Source organism: Podarcis raffonei, chromosome W (assembly GCF_027172205.1).
Source record: "Podarcis raffonei isolate rPodRaf1 chromosome W, rPodRaf1.pri, whole genome shotgun sequence".
Lineage (NCBI taxonomy): Eukaryota > Metazoa > Chordata > Lepidosauria > Squamata > Lacertidae > Podarcis > Podarcis raffonei.
Window position 1 is genome coordinate 8,959,657 of NC_070620.1, and position 18,079 is coordinate 8,977,735.

Genomic DNA, 18,079 nt, shown 5'->3' on the forward strand with positions numbered 1-18,079 from the left:
AACGAGGAATCCCTTGGGTAGAGAGGGAACCTTCTTTTCTGAAGCCAAAATGACATGGACAAGAATTGACCAAATCTGGATAACTAGAGGACTGGCACCTAAGATTCGAAAAGTAGAGATCTGCCCTAAAACATGCTCCGACCACAATGCCGTGAAAATGGGAATGAAATTAACACCAACCGGTTCCTTCAGATGGAGGATGAATGACACCTTGTTTAGAGATCAAGAAGTTATTAAGAAGGCCCAAAAAACCTTGAGAGACTATTTTGAGATAAATTTGAACACTACCATCAAAAAAAGAGTAATCTGGGACGCAAGTAAAGCGGTTATGAGGGGGTTTCTGATTCAACAGAACTCAATAAAGAAGAGAGTTCAAAATGAGAAAAAAGAAAAAAAAATGGAAAAAAGAAAAGAGGGTGAGAAGAAACTGAGAGCGAAACCAAAGTCACAAGAGATTCTGAGAGATATAAAGTTATATCAAGTGCAATACATGAAGATGATGAATCAGGAAATTGAATGGAAAATTAAACAAATGAGACAAAGGACTTTTGAATCGGCTAATAAATGTGGAAAACTGTTAGCTTGGCAAATGAAAAAAAGACAAAAGCTTAACACTATTACTAACTTGGAAGTGGAAGGAAAGAACATTCAGAATCCAGTGGAAATTAGAAAATGCTTCCAGAGGTATTTTAAACAGTTATATACACAAGGGCCTCAGAAAGAGTTTGATATAGACCAATTTTTAAAAATAAAAGGATTACAAAAAATCTCTCAAGAAAACAAGATAATGCTGAACTACAAAATTACAGAACAGGAGGTAGAAGGTGCCATTCAGAATATGCAGTTGGGTAAATCTCCAGGGCCGGATGGTTTAACCTCAAAATATTATAGATCTCTGAAGGACTGGATAATTCAACCACTAAAGGAGGTTTGTAATGAAATTTTGGAGGGGAAAAAAGCGCCAGAGTCGTGGAAAGAAGCGTATATTACACTTGTACCGAAAACTGAGTCTGAAAAGACACAACTCAAGAATTACCGCCCCATATCCCTGCTTAATGTGGATTACAAAATATTTGCTGACATTTTGGCTAAAAGATTAAAAAAAGTATTAGTGGAAGAGATACACAAGGACCAAGCTGGCTTTCTCCCAGGCAGACACTTGTCTGACAACACGAGGAATATAATTAACATTTTGGAGAAGTTGCAAGTGGACATCAACACTAAAGCAGTTTTAATTTTTGTAGATGCGGAGAAAGCCTTTGATAATATTTTATGGAGTTTTATGAAGAAAAATCTTCAGGGGATGGGGGTTGGTCAAGGGTTTGAAAATGGTATAAGTGCAATTTATTCAGAACAAAAGGCTAAATTAATAGTCAATAATGTGGTGACAGAGGAATTCAAGATAGAGAAAGGGACACGACAAGGCTGCCCAATTTCCCCATTGCTCTTTATTTCCGTCCTGGAGGTTCTGTTAAATATGATCAGAAGGGACCGTCTGATCAAAGGTATAAAGGTCGGAGATAAACAATATAAACTGAAAGCTTTCGCAGATGATTTAGTATTGACTTTACAGGAGCCAGAATCTAGTACTAAAAGAGTATTAGAACTGATTCAAGAATTTGGTCATGTGGCAGGATTTAAGTTGAACAAGTTAAAAACCAAAGTTCTTGAGAAAAATTTAACACCGATTGAGAAAGAGAGGTTTCAGAAGGAGACAGGTTTAACAGTGGTTAAGAAAGTGAAATACCTGGGGATTAACATGACAGCTAAAAATGGGAACTTATTTAAAGACAACTATGAAAAATGTTGGTCAGAAGTGAAAAAGGACTTAGAAATATGGTCAAATTTGAAGCTTTCCTTGTTGGGTCGAATTGCTGTTATAAAGATGAATGTATTGCCAAGAATGTTATTTTTGTTTCAATCATTACAAATTTTGGACAAAGTGGACTGTTTCAAGAAGTGGCAGAGAGACATTTCTAGATTTGTCTGGCAGGGCAAGAAGCCCAGAATAAAATTTAAAATACTAACTGATGCAAAGGAAAGAGGTGGATTTGCCCTGCTGGACCTTAAACTTTATTATGAATCAGCAGCATTCTGCTGGTTGAAAGAATGGCTGCTTCTTGAGAACACAGACATTTTGGATCTGGAAGGTTTTAATAATGTTTTTGGGTGGCATGCATATTTGTGGTACGACAAGGTTAAAGCGCATAAAGCATTTAAAAACCATATTGTCAGGAAAGCATTGTTCAATGTCTGGATAAGATACAAAGAATTACTTGAAAATAAAACCCCTAGGTGGTTGTCACCGATGGAAGCAAAGGCTCAGAAAAAGCCCAATATGGAGCCCAAGTGGCCTAAATATTGGGAAATTTTGGAGCAAGAAGGAGACAAATTAAAATTGGAGAGTTTTGAGAAATTAAAAGATAAAGTGCGAGACTGGCTTCACTATTATCAATTAATAGAGGCTTATAATTTGGACCAAAAAATTGGCTTCCAGGTGGAAAAATCAAAGTTGGAAATAGAATTGTTAGATCCCAAAACTAAGATACTTTCAAGAATGTATAACTTGCTGTTAAAATGGAACACTCAGGACGAGACGGTTAAATCTGCTATGATTAAATGGGCACAGGATGTTGGACATAACATTATGTTTGCTGACTGGGAACAGTTGTGGACCACAAGTATGAAATTTACGGCATGTAATGCCCTAAGAGAGAATATTATGAAAATGATTTACAGGTGGTACATGACACCAGTCAAGCTTGCAAAAATCTATCATTTGCCCGATAATAAATGTTGGAAATGCAAAGAAACTGAAGGTACATTCTTTCACCTTTGGTGGACGTGCCCAAAGATTAAGGCTTTCTGGGAGATGATCTATAATGAAATGAAAAAGGTATTTAAATATACCTTCCTGAAGAAACCAGAGGCCTTTCTCTTGGGCATAGTCGGCCAATTGGTGCCAAAGAAGGATAGAATTTTTTTTATGTATGCAACAACAGCAGCAAGAATACTTATTGCAAAGTATTGGAAGACACAAGATTTACCCACCCTGGAAGAATGGCAGGTGAAGGTGATGGACTATATGGAACTGACGGAAATGACTGGCAGAATCCGAGACCAGGGAGAAGAGTTGGTGGAAGAAGATTGGAAGAAATTTAAAGACTACCGTATTTTTTGCACCATAACACTCACTTTTTTCCTCCTAGAAATTAAGGGGAAATGTCTGTGCGTGTTATGGAGGGAATGCCTACGGGTGGCATGCCTACGGATATTCCTCCTCTGAAAACTACGTGCGTGTTATGGTCGGGTGCGTGTTATAAAAAATACGGTATTTGCAGAAATACTGTAAAATTATGAATGTTAAAATGATGTTGGATTGAAAATAAGTGGTATTGGTAACAAGGTTATTAAGAATATGCAAATATGGATTGATAATGGATGAAAATGTATAGTCATAATAGGTTAAGATATAGAGTTAAGATAAATGAAAGAGGGTAAGGATTTGCTGAATTGATTATGTAAATGGGAATACAAAAAGGGGAGGTGTGAGGAGGTCAAGGGAACAAGCAAATGAGCTTAAAGATATCGAAAAATGGATTTATTTTTAATTTTTTTCTTAGCTATTTGTTTCTTGTATTTTGTATTTTCTTTTTCTTTTTTCTTCTATGTATTTTTCTTGTTTTTTTTTCTCTTCTATGTTTTCTTTTTAGTTTGTTAACTTCTGTTTTAAATTCTTTTATTCTGTAAACCTATGTTTTTTGTAAAACGCTAATAAATATCTTATAAAAAAAACCACAAATCTCTAGATCTCTCTTCAGTTCGTTCCACACCTTTTCATAATTGTCCTTTAAAGAGGTTTATGTTCTTCGACGTGAGCCATACACCCAAATATTTTACTTTTCTTGCTATCATCATTCCTGTTTTTTGGTTGTAGTTCGCCTACTTCTTTACTATCCATATTTTTAGTTAGTAATTTTGTCTTGGTTTTATTGAGTTTAAAACCTGCTAGTTGCCCATATTCTTCTATCTTGTCCAGTGCTTCCACTGCACTGGACATTGGTTGTTCTAATGTCAATACCACATCATCAGCAAAAGCCTTAAACTTGTACTCTTTTGAGCCAATCCCAATACCTTTTATTTCTTTTGCTGCTTCTATTTTCTTCAACAGGACCTCCAATATTATTATAAATAATAATGGTGACAGCGGACACCCCTGTCTGGTCCCTTTTGTTATCTCTATTTTTTCCATAAAATTATTATTATCAATTTAGCATGTTCTGAATATATGGCCCTAATGCCATTTAAAAACTTCATTCCCATATCCATAATTTCTAAATTTCTTTTCATAAAATACCAAGACACATTGTCAAATGCCTTTTCGGCATCCAAAAACATTAACACCGCTTGTTTATCCCTCCTGGAATCCAGGTATTCAATTATGTCTACTATATTTCTAACATTGTCTTTCAACTGTCTACCAGGTAGAAATCCAGTTTGGTTCTTTCCAATCTCCTCTCCAGTACTTCTTTAAGCCTATTGGCTAAAATACTAGCAAATAATTTGTAGTCATTACTCAGGAGCGAGATTGGTCTATAATTTTTAACTTGCGTTAAGTCTGTGCCTTGTTTAGGAATTAATGTGATATGGGCCTCTCTCAAAGTCTCCAGAATTTTATTTCCCAGTAAGATGTTGTTCATTACTTCCATTAAAGGGACTGACAGTTGCTCCAAACATTTCTTATAATATTTGGCTGTCAAGCCATCTGGTCCTGGTGCCTTTCCAATTATTGTTTGTTTTATTACTGCTTTTACTTCCTCCACTGTTATATTGGTATTGAGCTGGCTCTTTTTATCGTTGGGGATTTTCTGCAACCTGTTCATTTCCAGGAATTCTTCTATTTTTTCCTCATCTTCTTTTTCTTTTTTATATAATTGTTTATAGAATCTTTGAAAGTTCTTCCTTATTTCACGGATTGTCTACTGTTTTTTCCTTCCACCATAAGTTTTGTTATCGTATTCTGTTTTGGTCTCTTCCTTAACTGCCAGGCTAACAATTTGCCTGGTTTATTTGCAAACTCAAAGCTTCTTTGATTTAAGAATTTAATTTTCCATTCAATCTCTTGGTTTATCAATATTGAAAATTGTGTCTGTAGCATTTTTATATTAGTCAAGCGAAAAGGCATGACTATCTTTAGGGTTGAGTGCTAATTTCTTTTCATTACATGTTATTTGTTTTAATATCTCTTCCTTTTTTCTCTCTCTTAGTCTTTGTTGAATTGAGTTCTGCTGTATCCAAAATCCTCTTATTACTGCCTTAGAGGCATCCCATACTATATTTATGTCCATGCCTTTATTTAAATTGAGCTCCAAATAGTCCTTCAATGCCTTTTGCGCCTTTTCCAATATTACTCGATTGTCCAATAATCCATCATTCATTCTCCACCTAAATAAAATCTCTTCTTTTCCTTTCAGTCCCATTGTTAACGCATTATGATCTGAAATAGTTTTAGGAAGAATTTCTGTTTTTGTTACTCTCGTTGCCAACTCTAGAAATCCAGATATAATCAATCCACCCAGCACTCTGGTTTGGTTCTGAGAAGTAACTAAATTGTTTCTCTAGTGGATGTTTTAATCTCCAGATCTGTATCAAATCATTATTTTTCACCAGTGTAAAAAACATTTTGGGCAGTTTCCCTTGATTTGTTACTTTTCCCCCTTTCCGTTCTATCCATCTCTAAGGAAACTACCCCATTGAAGTCTCCCATTAATATTACTCTTTAGTCCATACATTCAAACAATTTCTCCTCTAATTCTTTATAGAAATCCATTTTTTATCATTTGATGTGTAAATTCCCACTATAATCAATTTTTCGCCTTGTGCTACCATTTCAACTCCTATTATCCTTCCTTTTTCATCTTTGAAAATCTGACACAATTCATATTTTTCCTTTATATACAAAGCCACCCCTCTTTACTTACTATCATCTGCAGAGATATACTCTTACCCCAATCTTTTATTTTTAAGAATTATTTCGTGCTTTTTCGCAACATGTGTGTCTTGTACAGTGGTACCTCGGGTTAAGAACTTAATTTGTTCTGGAGGTCTGTTCTTAACCTGAAACTGTTCTTAACTTCAAGCACCACTTTAGCTAATGGGGCCTCCCGCAGCTGCCGCACCGCCGCCACGCGATTTCTGTTCTCATCCTGAAGCAAAGTTCTTAACCTGAGGTACTATTTCTGGGTTAGCGGAGTCTGTAACCTGAAGCGTATGTAACCTGAAGCGTATGTAACCCGAGGTACCACTGTATACAAATTATGTCCGAATTCTGTTTTAATAATATATGTTCAATTTTATTCTGCTTAACTTTGTTATTTAAACCATTCACATTCCATGATATTATTTTCAAACCCATAATTGTCAGCAATTAAATACAGTATTTATTCCTTAAATCTCTTTCTCTTCTTCTTCTTCCAGTAGTGTGTCATCTTCCTTCTTCCCCAGCTCTTTACCATATCTTCTCATAAATTTCACTATCTCCTGAGTAGATTTAATCTTAAATTTCTTGTCCTTATAAAAAAAAGAAACCCCTTCCGGGAATTCCCACTTGTACCAAATCTCATTCTTTCTCAGGATCAGGGTAATATCTTTATATTCTTCTCTACGTTTCAGAAATCTTTTGGGTGTTTCCTTGTAAATTATAATAAATTTTTCATTAATACACAGCTTCCTTTCCCGGTTTGTTCTTAGACTCAAATCTTTCATTTCTCTTGAATTTAAAAAGACAAGGCAGTCACCTGGAAGTTTTTTTTTACCTCTTTCTGTCTTAGATTTAATCCTGAAAGCCTTATCAATTGTCTTTCCAACTTCTTCTTCATCCAATCCAAGCCAATTTGCTATTTCCATAATTAATCTTTCCTTTATATTCTCTCCTTCCTGTTCTATTACACCTCTGAAGCGGAGATTCAACTCCTTCTGCTTGATCTCCATAAATGCCAAAGCATCCACAGTTTCTTCATGCATTTTTGTTAATTCCGCAACTTCTGATTTTATTTTCTCTTCCTCTCTTTTGTTTTCTCTGACCTCTTTTTGTGTCTTCTTCACTGTCTCCTCCAGGGCTCTTAACCTCTTCTAATTGGCCTTTTAACTCTGCCACTGATCGGTCAATTATTTCCTCCATTTTATCAAATTTACGATCTAAAAAATTTTCAATATATTTTATATCCTTCCTAATTTCTGCTAAAATCTCTGCAATGTCCATTTTAGGTTCCTCCTGTTTTGAATTTCTCCCATCCGTTGGTGTAGCTGTTGGTCCTTTCTTCCCCACCATCTTCTCTTTCTAATCTAATTTTCTCCCTTTTTCAAATTCCCTGCAATTCTTTATTTGACCTCCAGGTGGCACTTATTCAAATCAAATTTCAAATTGCAATATTATAGTTGGCCACTTGGTGTCCCCCAGAGTAACTTCAAAAATTTCATTGCAATTAACTCCTTTAACCACTTGGTGTCATGTATCTAAGATGAACTGAAACCCGGAAAACAAAATAAGAGGAAGAACAAAAGCAAATGGCACGGGTTCCTTCTCGGGGAAACAAAAGCTTTCTTCGGCTGCCAATACAGCCTAATCCAATTCTGGAAACCCCAGCCACCGAATCTTCATACGTCTCAATTCCAAAAATATTAAACAACTCCCCTCTTCGGCCTCTTCAATGACCTAATCCTCAGTAACGATTATAACCCCCCCAATAAATAAATAAATAAATAAATAGCTAAATAGCTAGATAGCTAGATACAGGAAGATGACACAGTGAAATCTCAGTTTAGAGTTAAAATAAAACACAAGGAAAATTAAAGGTTCAAAGCTGCAAAACTCCACAGGCAAGTCGCTGGTTCAAACTCCTTATAGAACTATAGAGACTAGTTGCTGGCTCGTTAATCTCTTTTTCCCTTTCCAGTTACAAAGTTGCTTTCGGCAGAGCCAGCAGGGTTCCCCCCCCCCCCCGCGTTCCTGAGCTACTTCTCAATTTGTAACTTTAAAAGTTGCAACACTGAAGCAAACATCAAGTCTTTAAGTATCTTTAAGTGACTATTTTCTCCCTTTCCTGAAGGGCTAGGGAAAACTAGCAGTTTGTATCCACTTATATCTGTTTGTAGCTGATCTTTTTGTTTCGGAAATTCAGCTGCCTTTTGCCATTGGAACCAGAGGTTTCGCTCAGCAGAAGTAGCGAGTAGACCCCCTTTGCACCCGTGCCTCCATCCCCTCGGGCTTCCGAACCTTTTTACGGGGTCATTTGTATGGGGAGATATGCCAGGGGTGCCGCTGGGTCCCCAGTACCCAAAACTCCCTTTTGGGTTTTTTTCCAGAGCTCACAGCGCCTTTGTGAAGCTCCAATCTCCTGCTGAGCTCTGATTTTCCCCTAGAGGCTAAATCCGTGCCCAAAATGGCCCCCGCAGCCAACCGGAAGTCAGCATAGGGTTTTTTTCTTAGTGGCACAGTTTCTATCTCTTTGCCAGATCTGAAAGGCCTTCCTTTTCTTGTCAATAATGCCTTCAAATCTCACTGTAGTCTCATCAAACCAGTCCTGGTGTTTCTTGGTTTGGTATCCAATAGTTTGTTCACAGGCTGCTATAATGGATGTTTTTAGCTTGATCCAGTGTTCCTTGATGTTATCAGGGAATTCTGAAAGTAGATGGTCCTTAAGAGTCGTTTGGAAGCAATCCCGCTTAATGGGATCTTGAAGGGCTTGAGTGTTTATTTTGCACCTTGGTTTCCTTCCGTGAAGCCTGCGTTGAGGTATAATCTTGATAGCCATCATGGAGTGTATTAGTTGGTGATCTGTCCAGCAGTCATCGGCACTTGTCATAGTTCTGGTAAGGAGCACATCACGGCGATCTTAAGAGGTGCCAATGGTTCGACTGAGGGTACCGCCATGAAGTTTTAAATTTATTTTTCTGTCAAAAGAGTGTGTTGGTAATAACAAGGTTGTGCGGCTGTGGGGAAGCCTTGTGAATGTTCTGCTACCGCAGGAAGGTATGACAAGGCCCTCTGCTGCTGTAGGGAAGCATGGTTCACCCTCTGCCACCGTGGGGGAATACAGCGGGATCCTCTGCCACCGCAGGGAGGTGGCAAGGCCCTCTGCTACTGCGGGGAGCCAAAGTGCACTCTCCACCGCCACGGGGTGGTATGGTGGGACCTCTGCTGCCGTGGAGAGGCCCAGGAAGGCCCCCCACCGCTGTAGATATATATCGTGATATTTAGCTGGTGGTATATTGTGATTTTGAAAATCAGATATTGCCCAGCCCTATTTGCCAACTTGTTTCTGGATGCAGCCCCTCAAGTGGCTGCAGTGGATACCACTCCAGGCAGCCCCCTCATCTCCAGGAGGGGCTTTCTGGGAAACACAGGATGCAAAAAAATCTCAGCGCACCCAGCTCTTCACAACCCAGCCAATGGGATTCTCCACTTGGGGAAAAAAAAGTGTAAAACTGTAGACAATCTTTAAACAACACGTTTAGTTCTAGGTGGGCTTCCTAATACTAGTTGTTGTTGCACACAGATTCTGCTTGTGGGCTTCCCAGAGGCATCTAGTTTGCCACTGTGAGAACAGGAGGCTGCACTAGATGGGCCAGGGCTCCTATGTTCTCTCCCCTTGGCTTAACATGAGCCAGTTCAATGGGTTCAGCAGCCATGGTCCCACAAAGCAGCCACTGCCACACTGAGTTAGGGGCACTTCAGCCAATGGAAACCAATAGGCCAATAAGACACACCTAACTCTGCAGCCATTAGGTTTGGCCCAACAGGCCCCTGCAGACCTCTCCCCTCCCCTCTCCTCGTTTCCCAGACACAGATAGGCTTCAACTGACCCTCACTTTCCTCTAATAAAGGGACCATTTAATCTGGCCTTATCAATGTCACAAAAACCTACTTGTTTTCTGACAGACATTCAAAATTATTATTATTTTATTTATACCCTGCCCATCTGGCTGGGTTTTCCCAGCCACTCTGAGCAGATTACAGCATATATAAAACATAGTAAAATATCAAACATTAAAAACTTCCCAATACAGGGCTACCTTCAGGTGTCTTCTAAAAGCTATGTAGTTCTTTACCTCCTTGACATCTGAAGGGATGGTGTTCCAAAGGGAGGGTGCCACTACCGAGAAGGCCTTTTGCCTGGTTCCCTGTAACTTTGCTTCTCACAGTGATGGAACCAGCAGAAGACTCTCAGAGGAGGACCTCAGTGTCCGGGCTGAATGATGGGGGTGGAGACGCTCCTTCAGGTATACTGGGCTGAGGCCATTTAGGGCTTTAAAGGTCAGCACCAACACTTTGAATTGTGCTTGGAAACATACTGGGAGCCAATGTAGGTCTTTCAGGACCAGTGTTATATGGTCTCGGCAGGCACTCCCAGTCACCAGTCTAGCTGCCGCATTCTAGATTAACTGCAGTTTCCAGGTCACCTTCAAAGGTAGCCCCACATAGAGAGCATTGCAATAGTCCAAGCGAGAGATAACCAGAGCACGCACCACTCTGGCGAGACAGTCTGCGGGCAGATAGGGTCTCAGCCAGCATACCAGAAGGAGCTGGTAGACAGCTGCCCTGGACACAGAATTGACCTGCGCCTCCATGGACAGCTGTGAGCCCAAAATGACTCCCAGGCTGCACACCTGGTCCTTCAGGGGCACAGTTACCCCATTCAGGACCAGGTATTCCCCTCCACCTGCCCACCCCCTGCCCCCCAAAAACAGTGGGGCACAAAGTTTTTATCAGGGCTATTCAACCACCATGGTTTTGATTTTTGAATCATAGAATTGTAGAGTTAAACTGAATAAAAGAACAAGGGAGTGCACCGACACAGTCACTAGATAAGAGATTATTTTCATAACCACATTTGGCATTCCAATACTGCACTATTTCTTTGCAGTCAGTGGTCTGGTAAGATGGCAGACATCATGCTGCCCACCTGACAAATAAGGAACAAAAGGGGTGGGGAAACAGAAGAAAACCGAGGGGACTTACTTCTCTCATCCAGTGGCCGTTTTACTCCATAACCGTACACTGAAGCGTCCACAAGTGGTGTGGAATTATTCAAGTGAGGAATCTCTCCAATTTTAGCAGCCATTTGCTGTAGAGAAAATAAAATAAAATTAAAAATAAAATAATTTTGGAACAGTATTAGCAAAACTAGTACTGCTTATGTAACTGGATAGCAAGAAACAGCTTTTCTAGCACTAATTCCCCCCCCCAAAAAAAAAGTTGTCAACATTTTATCAAACTAGAGCATGACCGAGACACACTATGCAGCACAACCAAGAGACAGAATCCAGGAGGCACAGTACAGATTTAGCACCCACCTCTGTGGGCTTGCTTCCCACCACATGCAGATGCCACTCATTCCTGTGAGGAAAACCCATGGGAGTGGACAGTCCAGCTCTTGCCAACTAGGCCAACACAACAAGTTGACTTCCGGTGTGACCACCATGGCGTTTAGCAGCTTTCCCATGGCACCGAACCCCAGTTGTGCAATTAATCAGGTAGTTTGGGGGTAATTATCCCTGCCAACACCCCCAGGGCTGGGGGGACGGGACTTGCTGTCACCCAGGGGTTGTCCAATAACTGCCGCTCGCTACAATGGAATGAGGGGGCAGGGACGCTGGGTGCTTAGCATTGCACGAATTGGAAACTCTCCAATGCCATCGCCATGAGCGGGAGTATTCCTGTTTTTCATCAAATATTTGAATTCCGACTTGAAAACAGGCATGTTCTGGAAGGAGACAAAAAACGACCTGTTAAACAAATCAGTCACTGAGTGCCAAGGTTTTGATCTGGAAAGGACTTTCGTCGTCTAGCTATGGTATATGTGAGGTGAGCGTCCGTTTCTCTTTTATACTTGATCTGGCAAACCTCACTAAGACAGATTTAATTAATTAAACAGAATGCAAGAGGAATTTTACAAAAACTTTGAGAATTTGGTGCTTTATGGCACAGTCCTTTGTGGAGGGCTCTATTTAGAACTGACAAGGTATCAGCTTGTTAGAAGATATGAAGGGACTTTGTCCAAAGACATGATTAGATATGCTTTTGGCTTGGGATGGTAAAATGGCGTAAATGATGGCACATTAGAAAAAAGGGGCCCCTCTATGGGGGCTGAAGACAACCAATGGATTACAACCAGGGAATATTTCACACAGGAAACTACATCTGCTTGCATGGACTCTCGTCGTATATGGATTAATATAAAAGTGAAGGTGAATCTTTGATCTCTGTAAGCTTTCCCCAAGGCCCAAGTGGAGCAAAGCTTGGATTGTAGAGGAACCAAACAATTACTAACTGTGAAATATACCTTATGGTACTGCCTCCTACGGAAGACCCCTATTCAGATTGGGAAAACTTCAGTTCGTTACAAGACTTGAAGGATTGCTGTGTTTTATGCTGTGGAATGAAAAAGGGGCCTCTGAGGGGGACTGTGCCAAAAATAATTGACGGACAACAACAGGTAGAACAAAATTCCTCTTTCACATAGATTTGCTAAATACGATTGAAAGTCTCACACCAGTGGCTGTTAAGAGATAGGATTATGATCAGAGCTATGATATTGGGAATAAACAAGAGAGAAAAAGCAGGAACAAGAAATAAAACATTTTCTCCTGACCAGCCAGAACATGGGAAGTCTTTTTAAAATATAAAATTTGGAATGTATAATTGGCTTTATTTGGATTATGATGTGGCAAGATTTGATATTCTGAGTGTTATTAATGAAAAATTAATAAAAATTATTTACAAAAGGACAACACAAGTTGCACCCTTCTGGGGTCCTTGCACCATACACACCCTCCCACTGCTCACACCCATTTTGTTGGCCAATTTATTTAGAGGGGGCCCATTACTGGATTCTGTTAACAGTTGAGCATTAGACTGAGAGAACTTCCCAGGCCCATGTCCCAGAGATGCCTCAGAAGCACACAGGACCACGGTCCAGCACACAGCTCAGTCTTGGACAGCTGAAGGTCTCCTCCACATGGCAGGTGTACGAGCCACAGCAGCTGTGGGGGCTGCAGGGTTCCACCCAGAGGATGTGTTGCAGCAGGGAAGGTCCAAAGGAGGGGCTATGGGAGTAGTATGGCCCTGAGCCCTGTATCAGATATGTTTCTATCAAGGCTGATTCCGGATTGGTGCACAGAAGGGCAAGTGACCACATTCCTGTTTGTTTAATAACCCTGTCACAGTTTTTTGTCCATGTAGGTAAACACCCCACCACACACACCATATGAACTTTATGTAAAATCCTAGCTTTCCACCATTCTGGAAGTCTCTGCTGACCAAAACAGGCATGACACGAGGGCTGGGTGATATCTGCTTTCCAATATCATAATACACCACCAGCTAAACATTGCAATATGGTGGTATATTACGATGTCGGAAAGGAGGCGGGGAGGAAGAAGGCAGTTGCCAGCCACGGAGACAATTAGTGCTCCATGAGCAGCTTCTGCCTCTTCCACAGCCACCGCCTCCTCCAGTGCCTGCCCATATCAAGGCAATGGAGGCAGGCCCACAAGCACTCCATTTGCACAAACGCCTCAGCAGCCACCACCCAGGAAAAAGAGGTAGCCCACCCCGAAGGGGAGAGATTGATCAGCTGTGAAGCTGGGATTTAACGAAGCCCATTTCTCAGCTGATCAACTCGCACAAGTCAGAGTAGGGGCTTTGTTAAACTGCTGGGGTGCAGCAGCTACACGCCCCTCAGCAGAGCAGTTTAAAGAAACTGCCTGCCTGTGCGGTTCCTCTGCGGTATGAGGGCCAGAGCATGCTGGCAGCTTCACCCGGTGAAGCAGCCACCGCTCCTCAGTCCCTCTGCCACTTGGTTGATTAACACCAGGTGAAGCTGCCAGCGCGCTCTGGCCCTCATACCAGTCTTGGGCGATGTATCAATACATCGCCCAGGCATACATGACGCATCACATAACTGCTCCATCCCAATATCAAGCTAATAGATGACAAACCCTGACCATCTCCTAATACCAGAACACATGGGGGTGGGGGATTAAGATCTTTCTCTCTCTCAAAAAAAAGTAACAGGAGCTAAACACATTTTTACAAATGCAGTGTTAAAATCAGTTAGAAACTCAGATATGTAAGCTATTCACCAAATGACCCCTTAAGCCTAGGTTACAGGCACAATGGAATGTCTAGTCATTTTGTATATTTTCAACATTAATATATTTAATATACTGTATTTACGTGATTCTATTGCACCTTTGAATCTAATGCACACCTCAATTTTCAGAACCTTGAAACCAAAAAAGTATTTGCTGGCAAATATAAATGAGTCATCAAATCTACTGTGCACCCTAATTTTTGCAACGTAATTTGGCCAAAAAAGGTGTGCATACGTTATTTTAAAGCTTGTTTCAGTTCATTGTATATTATTTCCCAGAATTCCTTTATTACTTTACAATTCCACCACATATGGTAAAAGGTGCCTTCCTTTTCTTTACATTTCCAACAAGTATTATGTCGTTTGGATTGTCTACTACTTTTCCTTCTACTTTCAGTTTATTTATTAAATTTGTGCTCTGTTTTTTCTTTAGCTGCCATGCCAAAAATTTCCCCAGCATATTAGCAAATTCAAAATTTTTCTATCTTAACAACTTTATTTCCCATTCAATTTCTTGATTCACCAACATTGAGAATGGTGTTTGTAACATTTTAATATTTTGTTTTTATGGATTCTGGGTTTTTTAAACAGTACTTTTTCATTTTTAATCAATTCATCCAGCAGCTCCTGCCCCCCCCCTTCTCTAATCTTTTTCTGAAGGGCATTCTGTTGTATATTAAAAAAAACCCCTCACATTACTGCCTTACTTGTATCTCATACCACATTCAAATCAGTTCCCTGATTTAGATTTAATTCAAAGAAATCTCTTAAAAGTTTTTTGAGCTTTCTGCGAGGTGCTTGTATTATCCCAAATTCCTTCATTTAACTTCCACCTTTGTGGAGTCTTCCCTTTTCCCCTCAATTCCAGAAAGACTGGATTGTGGTCCGAAAGTGTCCTAAGCTGTATGTCTGCTTTCTTCGTCCTCAATGACAAATAACTGGATATCCATGTTGAGTCAATTCATCCAGCAGACTGATTTGGTTCTGAGAAAAAAAGTGAATTCTTTGTCCAGTGGGTGTTTAAATCTCCAAATGTCAATCAAGTTAAAGATTTCCGCCATTTAAAAAAAAGTTACAGGTAGTCTCCCTTCCTTAGTTTCAGTTTTCCTTATTGTCCTGTCCATTTCTAGGGAGACTATCCCATTAATATCTTCAAGTAATATTATCTTCTTGTCCATGAATTCAAACATTTTTGCTTCTAATGTTTTATAAAATTCCAACTATCTCTCATTTGGTACATAAATTCCAACTACTACTAATTTCTCACCTTGTGACATTATCTGAATTGCTATCATTCTCATTGTGGAATAATAATTTCAGATCATACTTGGCTTTTGCATAAATTACTACCCTTTTTTGTTTTATATGATGCAATAAAGTTCATTCCCAATCTTTTGTTTATCAAGACTCTTCTATGTTAAAACATGTTCTATCTCCTTTCTTTTTACTTTGTTGTTTAGTCCATTTACATTCCATGTTATAATTTTCAAATCTATCCTGAAATTCTTTTCAAATGTCATTAATATTCTGCTAAGTCTATTTACCAGTCTTGTTCTTTTACCTTTTCTTGCTTTTCTTCTTTATTCTCTACCACCACCTCACTCTCTTCTCCTGCTATCATAGGCATTTTCCCTCCTAGTTGCTTTTTGTACTTTCTCCAGAATTTTTCTGCCTCACCTATATCTCTACATCTGTGCTTCTTCCCTTTGTTTGTGAAAGAAATACTTTCCGGAAATTCCCATATATAGTGGTACCTCGGGTTACAGACGCTTCCGGTTACAGTCTCCGCTAACCCAGAAATAGTACCTCGGGTTAAGAACTTTGCTTCAGGATGAGAACAGAAATTGTGTGGTGATGGCACGGCGGCAGTGGGAGGCCCCATTAGCTAAAGTGGTACCTCAGGTTAAGAACAGTTTCAGGTTAAGAATGGACCTCCAGAACGAATTAAGTTCTTAACCCGAGGTACCACTGCATATGGACCAAGAACTTAGATACTTCTTTAAGTAGTCACGTCAGTATTTCCTTCAATATAATATTTTTGTTGTCAATTTGAAGCCTTTTTTAATCCCTCACAGTGGGTATTCCAATCATAAGTAAAAAAAGGAAATAAAAATACGAAATAAATCCTGTAACTTTTGGCTTCCTTATGAAGTTTCATGAAGGCGGTGGGGGGGGGGGAGAATGGAGGAGCACAAATTGGAAGAAGAAAAGTACCAGAAACAAAAGAAATATTATCCTCTTTGACTGCTTCCAAAGTCTAATCCTAGAATCTTTCCAAGCAGCTCCCTTCACTTTCCAAGATTGATCGTTCCCCCCCTTTAATCAGTTCCCAATACAATAAACAAAAAAATCAGACGAGATGGAGGATAACAGGAGCCCAGGCTGCAGTCTTGATATTTTTTTTTAATGATATTTATTACTTTTCGAACAGTTACAACACAACACTACAAACAAAAAAAAGAAAAGAAAAAGAACAATACAAATACAATACAAAAACACTACATAACACATTAAACTAACAAAACAAAACAAAAACAAACAAAAACAATTTTAAAACAACTCAAAAATTTTCAATATCTTATCTTTCATTCGCTTATTTCCAACGACCTCCTCACACCTCCCTTTTTGTATTCCACTTCTATTAATTGTTTCAGCAATTCATTTCCATCTTCCTCTGTTTTCTATCCTATAATTATCTTAAGCCTTATTTTTTCCTTTAATTTTCTATTAGTCTATTTATACTTAATTCCTTATAACATTTCTACTAAAGCCATATAACTTCATTCCAACATTCTTCTAACATTCCTTAATTTTACAATATTTCTATAAATAGTCTTTAAACTTTTCCCAGTCTTCTTCCACCGACTCTTCTCCCTGGACTCGGATCTTGCCAGTCATTTCCGCCAATTCCATAAAGTCCATCAACTTCATCTGCCATTATCCAACACTTCAGTGCTTTCAAGAAGCAGCCATTCTCTCAGCCAGCAAAAAGCAGATGGTTCACAACAAAGTTTAGGGGTCTGGCAGGGCAAGTCCACCTCCTTCTTTGGCATCCGTCAATATCTTAAATTTTACTCGAGGCTTCCTGCCCTGCCAAACAAATCTAGAGACGTCCCTCTGCCACCTCCTGAAACAACCCATCCCATCCAAAGCTTGCAATGTTTGAAACAAAAGCAACATCCCCAGCAACACAGCAACCCTCATCCCCACCACAGCAACTCGGCCCAACAATAACAACTTCAGATTTGTCCATATTTCCGAATCCCCCTTCTCTTCAATCCAACGTCCTTCACAGTTATCCTTGAGTAGATTCACATTTTTGGCGGTCATACTGACCCCCAAAAACCTCTCTTTCTCAACCGATGTTAGTTCTGTCTCCTCCTGAAACTCTTGTCAAGCTTTCCTTTTCCAATTCAGGTAGGGCTCTGGTCCTCAAATTCATCTGTTTTTCTTTAAGTTCAATCATAACAAATGTCAGCTTATGTTCATCAAGTTGTCCTTGTATGGATGGGACTCTGTCTCTCCAGTTGAATTGCTTTACATTCAGCAGCAAGGGTTTTCTCCTTGACTTCATCCGCAGTTTGCCGTATCAAAGTAGATTCCTGTATCAATTTCTGGATGGTTTCTGTATTTGTATTCACCTTTTGTCCCAGATTATTTAAACTTTCTACAATTAAGTCTATTTTAATATTTGCAGCATCCACTTTCACATTTATCACGTCTGTTTTCTTGTGAAGCTGTTCCAGCGAATCGTTTATTTTCACTAATGAGACCGCTAAGGCCTCTTCTGTCGACATTCCGTCTGTTTTTTCCTTTCCATTTGCCATAACACTTAAGAGATTCAAGGTCAATCCCAGAGTCTCACAATTTTTTATCTTGCAGCTGGAAATTCCCCTAGCCCAGCTCCTGTAAAGCAACCAATT

General features: G+C 39.6%; 1 protein-coding gene across 8 annotated transcripts in view; it reads right to left on the reverse strand.

Annotated features, from left to right (window-relative positions):
- LOC128406015 (far upstream element-binding protein 3-like) overlaps positions 1–18,079 on the reverse strand; it is a 332,867-nt gene that overhangs the window by 273,006 nt on the left and 41,782 nt on the right. For all 8 annotated transcript variants that reach the window (XM_053373066.1, XM_053373069.1, XM_053373070.1 and 5 more), the window contains exon 2: positions 11,021–11,126. In XM_053373066.1, coding sequence (XP_053229041.1) covers positions 11,021–11,126 — 106 coding nt within the window. The remainder of the gene's footprint in view (positions 1–11,020; positions 11,127–18,079) is intronic.